Genomic DNA, 16,006 nt, shown 5'->3' on the forward strand with positions numbered 1-16,006 from the left:
TATATATATATATATATATATATATATATATATATATATATATATATATATATATATATATATATATATATATATATATATGTATAAACATCATCAAAAACAATAAAAATAACTAATGGCAGCCAATCAATAAACGCCTCAAATATAGCTGTCATCGTCTGCTATAAATGTTCGAGACGTCTGTCGCGATTTTTGAGAGAATCTTTAAGTCCTTGCTGTAACTTTTCCCGTAATAGCTGCGTAACGACGTTTAACAGTAACGATATTGCCGCTAAAAGTTACAGAAAAAGCACGAATCCGATAACTTTTCTCGTCAACAAAGATTATCATTATTATTATTCGTATGTTAACACTTGCATGTTAACTTCCTGCAGAGTTGCGAATAATTAATTGTCTTTTTAATTAATTATCACGCGCGTGTTCAATTGATGATTAGCCAATTCCATCGTTTAATTGACAATTGATTTCAGCAAATTCAGTCAATGAGCGTTCGTCCTTAATTGGATTCGTTGAAATGAATCATCGATTAAATATTTTTCGACTGAATTCGCTTGAGTCAATTCGCAATCGTCAATTAGTTAAATTGAGACATATTTGTTGAAATAAATTATTAAATTGTGAAAAATTCAGTTTTTTATATTTCTACAATTCCGCATCCCCTCTTGTCACATGTGCAAATAATTGACGATACAATGGCGGAGAGACAAAGAAATACCTCGCAAGAATGTCTCTCAATTTTCGTAACATAAGAGTAAATCTAACGTGCATGACACGTGCACGCGATTGAAATGTTCAACCTTAGCGATATGATTATCCAGGAAGCTTCGAACGTTATTCGAATTGCAGCAACGAAACAACAGCGTGTGTCATGTGTGATCCTTACTCTTTGGTAATATTAAACTCCACAAAGTCGATATTATCTAAGTGCTCTACACTGATTCACGACCCGCGGCTCCAATTTCAAATACAAAAGTTTCATGAGATCGCGCGTGAATTCACCACACTAGGAGGAACGTTCGAAGGAACACGCTTCTGAGGGACAGCGTCGATGACTCAGTGAAGCGTCGAGGACTGCTTGTCAAGGTCTATTATGTATATCGGCAAGTCGTTGTGCATGCTGCGCACATGCGCGTACATGTTCGACGACACTTTGGCGCGTTTGCGGCAATAGGGACACTGGAACTTTGGTTCCTGCCCGCACTGGAACCGCACATGCTTCTTCATGTCGCCCAGGTACTTGTAACTGTTGCTGCACTTTGGACATCGAAATCGTCGCTGCGAATTGTCTCGTTGATGCAGCTGCTGCTGCTGCAGTTGCTGTTTCGTTGCACCTTCGGGGTACCAATCGCCGAACGTGTTGGAGTCGCACGTGGGATGAACGGAATCCCCGAAACCGGCATCGTAGCTCTGCGACGAGGCGGCCTGAAAGGCGAGATGCTGCTCCAACGACATCGTGCCGAGGTAGCCGGTGTCCTTCTCCTGCTGATATTGTGCAATCCCTGAAAAAAGAAAACAGTCCCACGCCGATAAACCGCGGTGAACTTTGCCCATAGGACGTGTAGGTCTTACAGGAATAATTACACCGCTCCCGAACTCGCTCGACGATTTCGCACATGCAGCCATCACACATTGTGAGAACAGGCTTTAGTCGATTTCGTCAAGAGATTTGTCCCTCGTTCTGTGTGTTTGTCTTTCTCTCTCTCTCTTTCTTTCTCTCAATAATTTGTACTCGCCATCGTCAATGACTTCTACGACAGCTACGATAGCGCTTACGAGTGACCGTCGCGATTGAAATTGCCGTTACTGGAGCCATCGATTAGAGTCTGTAGTTTGCAACTGACCCCGTAAGAAATAAGGACACGGCCCAGTTGCTTTGGCAAATACCACGGTGACATTTCCAATCTTAATTTTCAGACAAAGAAGATGAATTTAAATGAAGAAATGAATTTAAATCTTAATATTATTATAATAAATTATATCAAGTAAGATACGAATATATATACTCGAACTACATTAAGAAGTGAAGTGAAATATAGAAAGAAAAAAGCCCGCGCACACACACACACACACACAGACATATTTCGTATTATTTGATACCGAAATTATTGAAGAAAAAATATGTTCTTTTTATTTCAAATCAAGGCGTGTTTGCAAGCTTTATTGCGCGTGTGTTCCACTAAGCTGTAAAGATAACTTATACATTAGTCCCATGATTGCACTTTTTGACGATGGAGCTCAAGTGTTAATCAGCGTTGATAATAATCGATGAGACGCATATATGATTACTGCGGGAATATTATTTATAGTCACAAAATATTACGCACAAAGAGGGATGAAAAGTTGAGAGATGGAGTTGCGCTTTTTTCCAAGTTGAGACAGAAGTAGCACTCGATCGTGTAATCTCGACTAAGGACGAAGGAGTTAGAATCCTTTGAGCTTGATAACTGATAACTTGTGAGTCACGATATAAAATGTTATTAGTTGAAACATATTAAAGCGCCGCGTTTATTTACAAAATGCCACATATATAAACGCAATGTTAATTCCAACACAAGTAATATTTATTACACAACATATGAGACCCAGATATATAAAAATAACGAAGGCCAAGACATCGATTAATAGGTTTATTGGGAATATCAATGTCAATTGTATCATACATCGAATTGAAAGGACATAATAATTGGAAGATTTGATAAGATTTCCTCGTAAACTCTAAATAAATACAAACATATCTAAACAATAACAATATGTATATAACGGTAAGAAAAAGCAAAAGAATAAAATTTAATGCTCCGTATACATTGAACTTCTCCAGAGCGCTTGTATTACATAAATATTTATTGTACAAAACAGTACTCGTACTCTTACGAAGTTAACATCATCGACTCAAAATCGGGAATCAAACCGGGAATCTATTCTGCTTGGGAAATACTTGTGATATTATTGAATGTTGTATGTAATCGACAATAATGAAACTTCCTCGAGCTGCCCTCGCTTTTTATTTCCCGCTGGTCGCTCGAAAGTTGGGATCACGGCCGCAGCCGGACATGAGGTGCCGCTTCAGATTGCCCGGTTTCGTGTACGTCACGTCGCAATGCGGACAAGTGTACGTGGGGAACGACAGGATGGTCTCCACGTTCCATCGTGCGTTCGAACGCGCTCGTTCTCGCGCACCATGATGATACAATCGGTGCTGCTGCAGCAACTGCTCATTCGGGAAATCGAGACTGCATCGTTTGCACTTGTAGGGATAGACTGTCATCTTCATCAGCTCGGTGCCTAAAATGGAGAGAAACAAGACAACATTGGTCAACCGATTTGGGTTGACGGCGACAGACAGAGGCCAGAGATAGAGAGGGGGGGGGAGGGGGGGAGGAGGAAGAGAAGAGAAAGAGAATACTTATGTGTTCTGCATAACTTGATCAGGAAGAATAGGAGAACCACGGGCGAATAAGTGGAAGCTTATATGATATGTGACGCTCCATAACGTGGTTCATTTATTCGTGAAGTAACCAGCACGATTTTCCCTTAATAAAAATTTGTCGGACGGTCGCAAGAACGTTGATACAATATATACATAGACGAATACATAAAATTTTCCGCGTGCTTCGCTAACAAAAGATCTACAAGGACCTTTTAATTGCATTTTTATTGGCAGAAAGTTCGACCTAAATTAACTAGGGATTTTATTATGCGTTTAGATTATCATGCAACTTCACTCTCCGCGCGGTATACTATAATAATCTACGAAATTTAATCACCATTAAATTTCTATTAAGGAAAAATCTATTCCGAAACTACCAAGTGTTCTATACGTTTTAATGGCACGATATTCGAACAGTATTTAACCTAGTGAATATTGATATAATACTTTAAAATCGGCGAGAACGTGCACGTCTCCGGTCCTCTAACATTACAACTCGTATAATAATTTCTCTTTATAACGCACGTATAGATATCATCGTGATGAGAAGAAGTTAACGAAATATATCAGCCTTGAAACAGGATTATAGTTTACTTAAGATCGTGCGTAGAGGTGTACACATTTTTTTAAACGACTTCATCGATTTCACGCAAAACCAAACTAACACAAGCAAATGAAACGCTTAAACATGTAGTGGAAAATCAATAGAAAATAATAGACACGCTCGAATAATAGAAACGAAAAATGCAATAAAATCAAACGTTAACGTACAATTTGATCCAAATGTGATTCAACGTTAAGTTACAATCTAACTGAATCGCAATGACATGGCATATATCACTCCTATTATTAGAAATCCAATATCAGAAAAGAAAAAAAATGTCGCGCGCCACGCGAAAATATCGAAACATCAGACGAAATCAAACTTGAGATAATCGTAGTATATCAAATCGAATTTCTACGAAAGTGAGGATTTCTTCACTATGTCAGATTTGTCGTTGATCGTTGAGAGGTTGCTGGATACCGGCATGATGCAGTCTCGTAATTTGCGCTGTTTCTTTATTTGGCTGCATAGAATTGCCAATGCTTTTCGAGAATACAAGTGCAAATGTCAATACATGGAAAAGCACCAAATATTGTATGAAAAATAAAAAAGAAAATTGTAAAGAAAAAATGTATTCGTTCTTGATGCAATATCTGGTGTCTTTCCACGCATTAATACTTATACTTTCATTCGTAAGAGCGTTCGCTAAAATATTTGCAAATCCACGCAACGAAATAGAAAAATAATACCAACTCTAAGACTGCATTATGTCGGTATCCAGTATCCTCTTAGCCGGCAATATCGAGAAACGAATGCGGATCGAATGGAAAATACAGCAGTGACTAGCTTCTTCCTTTCAGAACGAACATAATTGTAACCCACACAAATCGATTAAAAAAAAAAAAAAATAAATGCAGATCAAACGGAAAGAAATATAATTTCCTCGCAACTGGATATTAGTTGCTGCGAGAAGATATTTCGTTCCGACCTAATTAGATTCGTCGGTAGTATCGTTTACGAAGAACTCTTCCTCTCCTACGGTTTCGCGCTTTAGTTTCAAATCTCGCTCTCTGTTTATGCAGTATTTCCGCTTGTGACGCTCCGGCACGTAACTTCCTTTCATGACCGTGAAGCACTGCGGGCACGTGACAGTTTTCTGACACTCGTGCCTCTGATGATAAGTCAGGAGTTTTGATTCCTTGAAATTGCGACCGCAGTTGCATCTGTACAAACCAGCTTCCATTCTGGCCTTCGAGTGTGGATTCGACATACAGGTCGTCATTATGTGCCTCGTGAGATTGCAGCGTTGCTGGAAGAGGATGCCGCAGAACGGGCACTTGTTCTTCGGGACCTTCTGGTTGCGCGCGGCGTCCTTCGAGTTTGTCCACGGCGAGGAGCTCTCATTGTCGCTGGCGTCCGTGCTGGCGTCGCTGACCAGACAGACCACATCGGTCTGCTTGGAGACCGAGACTTTCTTTGCATGTACAACGCTCGTCGAAGGCTCAGGACTTCGTTTCCTCGACCCTGCGTTATTCGTCGAAGGCCTAGGGTCTCCTCCCCTCGTCTCAGGAGTGTTTACTGTGGATTTCGAGCCTCCTTTCTTTATCTGTATGATCGAAATATGTTTGTCATTAATGAGATTATTGAGCCTTTCTTCTGTTGTTTTCCCTTTTTCTCTTTCTCCTTCTTCTTTTATTTTCGTTCCTGCAATTGCTCCTCTCGTGGGTTTGCTCGTTTTTTTATTCAGCGAGTTCTCTGTAACACAACGGCAAACGTACATTTTAGAAAGGAAACGATGACGAAGAGAGCTGATAGGGGTGGTTAGATGCAGATAGGAAAGATTCTCGCTACCGATCGATGTTGTGTTAACTCGAAGGGAACAGAAGAGAAAAGAAAACGCGCAGGAGACAAAAACATAAGCCGCATGCAAGCCCATTGTAGCCATAAGTAGTAAGGAATTAATAAGAAGATGCAAGTTCAATAACGTGGTGGTCCCCAAATAAACGCAAAACTGTCGCTGTTGGGACGTTTTATTACTGCAAAATTTCGCACGGCAAACGTTCGTGTGACGTCACGTGAAAACGTGTCATCAATAGAAGGCGAGGAAAATGGAGCACGGGGAATATATCTGTGAGAGATAAGAAAAGAAAATGCTAAAAAATTCAGAACGAATAAATGCGAGTGTTTAAGGGTGAACACAACATCCATACAGATCAATATATTTCCTTTCTCGTAGTCTGCCGTCCATCTTAATCATCGTCGCAAAGCGCGTTGCCGAATAAACGCTGCATCGTTCTCTGTCTGATTACGAGCAACGAATCTGAAAACAGAGAAAAGTGAATCAGCAAAGATTCGGTCGGATTTGTCGATAGTCGCGAGTTACCGAGTTGTCTGCACGAGCCGACAGGATCTGACAGCAAAGAAGAACGCTCTGATGAAGAAGACGATGTCCGAATGAGGCGAGATGTCGAGCACCGAAACGCAATGTATCGTTGAGACGATTCGTGCGCGAAAGTTCGGCCGTTCATTTGAGTGGGATCGAAAATAAATCATGACTTTCGCATTGGAAATACTCAAGTATAATTTATATGTACATGTTCGTCGTAACGTATCACAATAATCCTTTGATTTGGTACTTTGATTGCTCTAGAGACAATACACTCGCTGTTTCAAGAGTCCTCTTAGGGACTGCCAGGGACTGTCGATCCCTGACAGTAGAGACGACTCGCGACGAAGGGTTGTTCCGGAGAATATTGCGCGCGATCTTCGCTAACGAATGATCGTGAAGATCTCTTTAAGGAGAGTATCCTTTTTATATTTCTTGGAATGAAATCTCACTTTGACTCGGTAACGAATTTCTCAGCCTCTTAGAATGAAGAGGCACTGTCATGTTCGCTGTGACAGTGAAGTATATCGGATTCGCTCTTCAATCTCAAATAAGAATAATCACTCGACGATTCAGAATGGAAAATTTAGTCGAGTGGAAAACTCGAGAATTTGTATGAATAAAAAATTACTCAAATCTGAGCGATTGGCTGGACAGTTCGTTTTTCGAGAGAAATTTCACTCCAAAAAATTTAAAGCGTGCAAACGATTGAAGGACTCCGTTTATCTCTCGACCGATTCGAAGAGTCGCATTTTTCCTACTTGAATTCTAACAATATTCATTTGCCGCGACTCATCGATTTCCGGCATTCATTACATTAATTATTAAGTCGCTATTAAAATTTCCGTCAAAACCAACAAGAATTAATTCGAATTAAAGCTAAGCCGGCGAAGAAGTTTCTATCGACATATCCTCGAGAAACTTGAATCGCCTAGATCATAAATTCCTCGTCTCCCAATGACGCGAAAACCTCGAAGCTTTTACGCCCTTCAGCGCTCGCCGCTAAAAAGCGACCTGTCATAAGTCTCGAAATATTACGCACATCTCTTCAAGTATCTTCAACCAGGAGGAGGAGGAGGAGGAAGAGAATCTACGCGACCGTTTTTCGAAAGCTAGTTTTCAGGCGTGAGCTTGGAAAGGCAGGCCAGAGTGCCGCGTCGTCGCGCGTTAACAGAGCTGGAAATGACACGAGGCCCTTTGACGATGTCTGCGCAGGCTGCTGCTGTGCAGAAACGTCTTGCCGCAGATATTGCACTTCTGCGTGCGACCGCACTCGTGCCTCACGTGGAAGATGAGATGCGACTGCTTGGAGTAGCAGGCGCCGCACTGCGTGCAGGAGAACGGCCTGATCTTCTGCAACTGGTGGCAGGTGGAGCGCGGGTTCCAATAGCATGAGCTCTTCTGATGGCTCCTCAAATGACCGGACTGCGTGAAGCCCTTGCCACAGTACTTGCAGCTGTACTTTCGCTTGGCGCCTTCGCCGCGCGTCGGATTGTTCGCGCCTAGCTCCAACTCTGCAACACGATTTATCGACCCGTCAATCGACGGCGTTTCACTCTGTGCACGAGCGGGTGCGATAATCACGCCGGTAAGCGCGCCCTCCTCGAGACGAAAATAACGTTTGTTTGCGTGGCTTGCGGATTATAAAAGGTGTGTGTTCGGTGGAAAAGAAACTCGAATTCGAATCAGCTGCGATCGAGAACGATTTCGTCGACCTCTCCTGAACTGAGAACAATGTCCATTATTTTCTGATGCCAATGTCTTTGATGAATCCCAAAGGTCAAAAAGAGATATGTCAAACAAGTTAAACAGCTTGAACGTTACATGCCAAGTCTTAGAGGAGCTCCACAGAATAAACTGAAAGAAAGAATTAGCTCTAAAGATCAAATAAAAATATCAAACAGTTAAGAGGCTCTAACGTTAACTATGCGATATACATATAATACCTGTTAACTCTTCAAGGATAAGATAAAAAAGAAGAGAAAAATGTGTTAAACGTGATAAACTCCCATCTTAGGAAGCTTGGTAACTGATGCCCTGAGACCCCACCGTCGCCATGTAATCATTCCGATCGCAAGTGATTAGACTCATTAACATAAAGCTGCAAAATAACGTATGTTTGCTCATGCGTACAAATGAACTGGAAGTAGGGCGATTTGGTAATATGAGCTGGTAAGATGTGACTTTTGCAGTTGCGCGCTTGCAGCACTCGTCTACAATGTACTCGCAGCGAGAAAGAAAGGAAGCACGGTGCTACTTACTTTCGTAAACTTAAGGCGAAACTTATCGCATAATTTGGGTACAATTGCACATAAGCACGAACCGCGCCAGTGTTGCATTGCGAGATATGTGATGATGAACTTAATAATATTTTATACTAATCGAACGTATACAGTACGGATACATATGTCGCTTCGGGTATTTTCTGCTTCGAGGACAAAGCATCGCGTATTTAGGATACAAGGAACTATTTAACTTCTTCAGAAGTTAACTAAGAACTAGGAACTATTTAACTTCTTCAGAAACCTGCGATCTGGCAGGAACTTCGGTCTCGGAGATATTTGTAATCAAAATAATAAATAAACTATAATCATATGCTGACATTATAGTCTCTAATTACAATCAAACTAACATATCTCCATGATAAATATGAACATTTCTATAACAAGAATAAATATGAATAACAATAATAAACAATAATAAACATGAATCTATATCTTTGAATAATTTTGAACGATTTTTCTTTTCATATCGGCGATCAACCTATCCAATGATTAAAATATTTGTAACAATATTCATACTCGTAAATTTCGTAACAGCTTATACGATATTAAAGTACGCGGAATTTTTAAAATCTTCGGACATTTACTACATGCGTATATTTTTCTCGAAATTATATCGCTCCTGTTACCAGAAATATCCAAATTATTAATTTCTCTTTTGATTGTTGTTTCCTCCGAGTTCTGGAGCGATCTTTCAAGTTCAGATCTGGAACTTCTTACAGCAAAAGTTTGCGTATTATCTGAAATCAGGACACGTCAAAGAGCCATTATAAATATTTGCAATATTTAATCTATAATATTTGAAACCGCATGCCAGAGCCTATACAAATAGATATAACAATTAATACATTATTTAACAGACAATTACGTGATAATCTTTACATGACAGACATGTACCGGTTTTATTTAATACCATTATCTGTCACTATCCTAAAACAACCATTACAAGTAGAATTTCCTTAACACGAAAATGTTATGATATAAAAAATCATGTTCTAAAAAATTATCAATTAAAGAAGCATTATTAAATTTTATAATTATATTTTTATAATTATTTATAGTATATTACATTTTATAATTATCATAACACAAATTATTAAAAAAGTTTATTTAATAAAAAAAAGTAAATTTCCCAAAACGGATAATATTTCAAATAACATTTTTATGAGTTAAAAATAATATAAGTATATATGAGTTAATATAACTCATATTTATGAGTTAATATAACAAAGATAATACAGCAAGTTTCATAAATTTCAGAACAATTTATCATATGCAAACTAGACGCATGATAGATGCAATTTAAACATCAAATTTATAAGAATTGTACACTCCGACTAAAAATTGGTCTCATGATTCCGGTCAGGTCGATCAGCTGTTCAATCAGCTGTTTGGCTTGTATAAAATAAAGTTGTCAGTTCCTGATAAATCGTATAGCGCAGCGTGGCAACCAAAACTTTATTAATAACCAAGATTATTAAAAATTAAAACCTTATTAATAATCAAGATTATTAAGAATTAGAACCTTATTAATAATCAAGATCCATGCAATAACATCTTTTTGTCCAAACCAGATAAATGGTTGGAATCAACATGATCAAATGTGAGACAGATTTTCAGTCGGGATATCACGTTCTTCGCATTGATTGTCGATTTTTCTTCTAACTTTCCTTCAGTTAGCATCTGTCTTGAAGTAATACAATACGCGAGATCGTTCAATCTTTTTCGATGCTGTAGAAAATATCATATATACGATGAAAGATGCAAAACAGACAGTCTGAACAAATTGTCTCGATACTTTGCCGTCACTTTATAACGTGTATTGTCAAAGGATGAAAAAGGATGTATTGTCATATATTAATTAAATTCTAGAAAATATTTACATTTAAGATTTGTCATATATCTATGATACGCCTCGACTATTAATGATTGTACATTTTGACTGCAGATTTGATGACTTTGCGAATAGTAGACCATTGCTCTTCTTGGGAAACAGTATCATAATTATCTGAAATTAAAAGACAACAGAATTAATTGAGTATCCGTGCAGTAAGGATGCAATGTAACCAACGTCGAGAGAATGAGATCCAAAAATAATGTTGATCCGAGGCTGAAGGTCTCAAACATATACAACATAACGACACATCAGAGACTATTTACTGGAACGGATGTCGTGGGTGTAAGAATCCAGAGACACGCGCTTCGAGTATATAATCTTTATTTTCGTGAAAAGTCAGCGTAAACGCACTCATAAAAAATATACGCAATACGGACAATCGAACGCATTCGATGTCACCTGAAAAGTTATAAGTAGCATAAATAACTAAAGTGACGCTAATAAATGTTATGTTAATACAGATAGCAAAAGTCTTACATGATTACGAGGACAGTCTTGGCTTTCTACTTGTTAAACCTCACGCGCTCACGTGAATTTTAGAGAAATTACAACAGCGTCTTGATTAATCAATAATTCGGACCCCCGTTAGGAAAAAATAAATAAAGAAAAATCTCCGTCACACATTCACTCGTCATCTACTTCCATACACCAGGCTTTAATAAAGTCTTATTATTAATACAAAAATCACTCGTTTCATCGAAGCCTGGTGTGATTTTTAAAGTACGCTGTAACACAAGCAACTATGTCGAGCTATAAAAAATTGCTTCCTCGACAAGTTTACTCATTGTCTTAAATATTCGCTTACATCAGAAGTGTGTCTCGCTCTCTTTAACTCTTCTCCGCTTCTTATCTACTTCCGATTAAAGATTAAGGTACGTATTAATAGTCGTTCCTTGAAACTTGTCGCACGTGAGACACGTATTAATAATTGTTACTTGCAACTGCTTGTTTCAGATGCTCAGATTTTTATTCAGAGTCAGGTCCGTATTTTTCAGTTGAATTACGATAAATGTGACATTTACATCTGTAATCGCGATTCAATGGAAAATCTCATCTAACTCTGAATTGAGATCTGAGTGTCTCACGTGCGACAAATTTCAAGGAACGACTATCGATACGTGCATAAGACATCCTGTACTTCTTCCGTTGAACTCGACGTTTCTCCCGGTAATAATACCAGTCGTCTTATAACTCACTCAAAGCTAGGAGATCAATCGATCAATGAACGAAAAACAAAGAAAAGAAAACAAAATGTCAACTCTATTGCTTGTCCTGTTCGACTATAATGAAGAGATCCTCGCCCTTGTGTCTGCGTCTAATATGCGTGTAGATGTTGGGCGGATGTTTGCTCTTCAGACCACAATACGGACACTGAAACTTGGGCTCGCGGCCACACGCAGTACGCAAATGTGTGTTCAGAGTGCGCTTGTTCTTGTAACCCTGCGAGCATCTCGGACAAACGTAGTTCTTGGACTCCATTCTATTGCGGCGCATCTCGATTGGGAAGGATGGGTCCATGAAGCAACCTCTGGTCAGGTGACGCTTCAGATGACTCAACGACGAGTAAGGACAGTTGCAGAAGCGGCAGCGATACTCGCCGATATTGCGACAGCTGTCGAGCGGCGACGCTGCAACAGATAAGGACGGCAGGATTGAACGAGAGGGTGCAACCACGATCAACCACGATGTGTCGATAGCGATGGAGCTCTAACTACTGACTCGTGTAAAGAAGATAGACATAGAAGATGAGACAACAGCTCTGGACCCGCATGCTCGAAACACACCTGAAATTCGGCCTTTTGATGCTGATTAGTACAATCAGGTCCGCCCGTCGAACTTCGCGCCATGCAGTATTCTAGGAATTATTTTGCAGTGTCGCGATATTGGTCCAAGCGAAAGGGAGAAGCCTCGAACCGTCGTCGAGGAATAGATACTTTCGATACATATCTGAAATTGGTGTTACCTTCCGGATTTATCCCGAGTAGTTGATTGTGCGTACATGCGTCGTTACATTAAACTGCTGGCTTACGTCGACTGATATACCGTTTTGTCTTTAAAGAGATATATTTTTTTTCTCACTTTCACTCTCACTGTGCCGATTCAGGATGCTGCGGAATGTTAATAAATGAAGAAAATATGTAGTGTCTTATCACTAGAGAAATAAAAATCTTTATTATCATATATGATGAATTCTTCGACGACTTTGCGGTATTTATTGACGTTTGTTATACTGCGTTCGTCTCGAATATTTGGCAGTAAAATACTTATAACGATCACATGAGAAGGACCAACGATTATTAGTACCCGGAACATTCTTAAAATCACGGGAACTAGAGAAAATTGTGTTTACAAAAGAACTCCATCTACAAGTAAGAAATCGTGACTATACGATAGCCTTTTTTTTGACTTTGTTCCAACCAACTTCCATAATTCCGAAGATATTCAAGGTGCTAATAGTTAATTGGTTCGTCCTGTATAGTAAATCCAGAAATAAATGATCAAACTAAAGTAGTGCAATTCAAAAATAGTCAAGTAATAAGTACAAAGGGAAAATTTGTAGAATAAGTAAAAAGAAATAAATATTGGCACACTATGCTCTTACATTCTGACGTATCAACGTCGGGCTCATCGTAATTCCCATCATACTTCGCACTTCTGTTTATAATCTGTTAGTGAAGCATTTTCGCAACTATATCTCGACATTATCAGCACACTTCGACCATTAAATTTTCAGCTCATTTATCTAAGAAAGAAGCAAAAAAGATACAAATACATCATAATATCAAAATATTTGTATCATTTTTTATTTCAACTTTCTCTATAATTACTTGAAGTACGACAGCTTTGACTAAATCAGCATTAAGATTGCAGCATTTTACAAAATATTAAAGTTTAACTTATGAAAGTTAATTGTTTAATTTGTGAAAGTCAATTGTTAGTCTAGAATACACAAATACTGACAACTTGGTCGGCTCGTTACCAATGACAGTAAAGTGCCTCATGTATTTCTTCTTCTATCGTTTCTCGCCGTGCATGTCACAAAAACCAACGTTTTCAGTATTCAGGAACAAATCATCGGTCACTATGATGATAAAATCAGTAGTTAATTATTGCTCAACTTTTGCTTTCTAAATAAAAGTTCGAGAAATGCCTACTTAAAAGAAACAACACGATTCAAGTATACAAAAATTATACACACGATTACAACTGAGGATTCGAGAAAAACGTAAATACTTTCGTTTTATCTATCAGATAAAAGTATAATAAAGAAATAATATCTATACTGTCGCTTCGGTTCTGGTCGTAATCGACTACTGTATAAACTCAACAATAGCTCGCAACTTGGAGCACTCCTAACTTCATTGGAAAAAATATATCTAAACCGTTCTGCAACTGACAGTGTATACTCGTTTGCATAACGTTATTTATACATTTCTTCCGACAATTAAAAGCACAATCAAATGATCACAATTGCAAACCTTTATTTACAACCTTCCACTGTAATCGGTGATGACAGGAGTTCAAGTGACAGTATACAAGATATCTCACGTCACAACAGAATCTTCTGCGACAGAAGATTTTGGAAAAACGTAATATCATTATCATACTCTTATCTATTAGATAAAGATAGATAAAGAGCCAATATTTATTCACTTCGACTCTGGTCATAACTGATTACTATGGAAACCGGTCAGCAGTGGTTCGCAATTATAGCCATTTTATGCGATGCTAACTTCAATTAAGAAAATGTGTGAAAACAGAAATTTTGGGTCCAGTTTGACGACCTTTTTCTACCTGCACACAACAAGTGTGTCATGAATTGTCAGACATCCTGTATTCTATTTTATCTTACAAACAAGTAATTACACGTCCGCCCTTAATTCGCGCTTAAGTCCCCGCCTCGAGATCGATTGCGTAGATCTTGAGACCGATGTGCTTGTGTTTGATATGCGAGTACATGTTGGAGCGCTGCTTCGTCCGATAGCGGCAGTAAGGGCACTGGAACCTGGGACTCTTGCCGCACTCGTATTTGTAATGTCGCCAGAGAGCGTTCCGTTGCTTGTAGATCTTGCCACAGTCCTTACAGACGTGACCTTGCGAGAGTTGCTGCGGCAGCTGATGCTGCTGCTGCTGCTGCTGTCGCTGCGGCTGGTGCCGGTCGAACGACTGTTGGAAGGCCAGAGTCTCCTGGAGCATCGAGTATTCGTTCCAGTATGCTGCAAGCAGGCCCGAAAGGAAACAAACGTGTGAATGTTGCGATCTGCGGACGACGCGAGTCTCGCGATTCGCTTTCGCGAGCACCCCAAAAGCATGCAAGATCTCTTTCGCTTTCTCTCTCTCTCTCTCTCTCTCTCTTTCTCTGCTCCTCACGCAATCTTCCAGAGGTTGGGTACACTACACTACTACTATTTCATTACCAAAAACGTGGGGACAATCTCGGGACATAGGCATTCTATTGTCAAATCAGGGGAGAATATAATGTCCGAGTCAATAACTTGAGGTTTAATGTGAGTTCTTCGTGTGTCGTAATCACCATCGCCATAGTCTTCAGTGACGAATAACTCTGCGTGCGCCTCTTTTTCAGAATGTTTAATTGTCATAATAGAACCTTGAGGAATAAGATGTGTACTATTATTATCATTATTATTATAGATTGTATTGTATATGCTTGATGGTGTTCGTCCTCTTGCTTGTAAAATATTTCCTTCTTCGGTGGACGAGTCCCTGATAAAAAAAGATTAGAGAACATATTTGCATGGTGAGATGAAAGAGCTACAACTAGGATAGGATTGAGCAGATTTTAGTTTGAATCGTGCGCACACGAGCAAATAGAAAAGTCCAAGATATCGTTTCTTGCAAAGAACAAATTACGCAAGCTGTGGCAATAAGTACTTGCTTTACAAAAACACACACATGTTAACATTGACTTGTATCAGAAGCACTACATATGGCGGTACAAGAAAATTAATTTTGCGTAATGTGTAACATTTGTTATTTTATTAATTTTTTAATAACAACGTCGAAACACACGATATAATTATGAGAAACTAATATTTTATAAAAAATGCACATCCTCTACTCGTTCGTATCTTAAATAACCGTTTTTTCCACAAGTAAAAATGTTCGGGTGAATTTGAGTATTTAACAAATAACGATCGTTTTGTTTACGAGAACAAAGAACTTGACTACGTCGACTTTGTCAACTTTGTTGGCGAAATTTTGTTTTGAAATATCGCATCTTTCGCCCGCAAAAAGAAAATTTGCAAGCACAAGTTCTTTTCTCGGATAATACAAGAACATAGTGCAGGATATCATAGATTGCGAGAAAAAATATCTAAGAATCGAAACTTATTCAGTGGGTACTCATAACATATTTACTTGTACTAATATATGATATAATATATGAAATATATATAATAATATATATATATATATATATATATATATATATATATATATATATATATAT

General features: G+C 38.7%; 2 protein-coding genes across 9 annotated transcripts in view; both read right to left on the reverse strand.

Annotated features, from left to right (window-relative positions):
- The window catches only part of LOC116840265 (longitudinals lacking protein-like), a 221,994-nt gene that overhangs the window by 166,290 nt on the left and 39,698 nt on the right, over positions 1-16,006 (reverse strand). For 2 of the 8 annotated variants that reach the window (XM_032806769.1, XM_032806770.1), the window contains exons 7-8: positions 5,205-5,726; positions 2,613-3,282 (exon numbers count right to left, since the gene is read on the reverse strand). The exons of 5 other annotated variants lie outside the window; for them this stretch is intronic. In XM_032806769.1, the coding sequence (XP_032662660.1) occupies positions 3,002-3,282; positions 5,205-5,726 (803 nt within the window). In that variant the 3' untranslated portion in view covers positions 2,613-3,001. Of the gene's footprint in view, positions 1-1,038; positions 1,500-2,612; positions 3,283-5,204; positions 5,727-16,006 lie in introns of those variants that run through there. One more of the 8 variants, XM_032806776.1, reaches the window with a different exon arrangement.
- Positions 12,173-16,006, reverse strand: part of LOC116840275 (longitudinals lacking protein, isoforms F/I/K/T-like) — a 13,187-nt gene continuing 9,353 nt past the window's right edge. Inside the window, exon 3 of the mRNA XM_032806792.1 lies at positions 12,173-14,643. Within this exon, the coding sequence (XP_032662683.1) occupies positions 14,425-14,643 (219 nt within the window). The 3' untranslated portion in view covers positions 12,173-14,424. The remainder of the gene's footprint in view (positions 14,644-16,006) is intronic.

Source organism: Odontomachus brunneus, unplaced genomic scaffold (genome assembly GCF_010583005.1).
Source record: "Odontomachus brunneus isolate Ranch 3 - 2012 unplaced genomic scaffold, Obru_v1 Obru_scaffold_009, whole genome shotgun sequence".
Lineage (NCBI taxonomy): Eukaryota > Metazoa > Arthropoda > Insecta > Hymenoptera > Formicidae > Odontomachus > Odontomachus brunneus.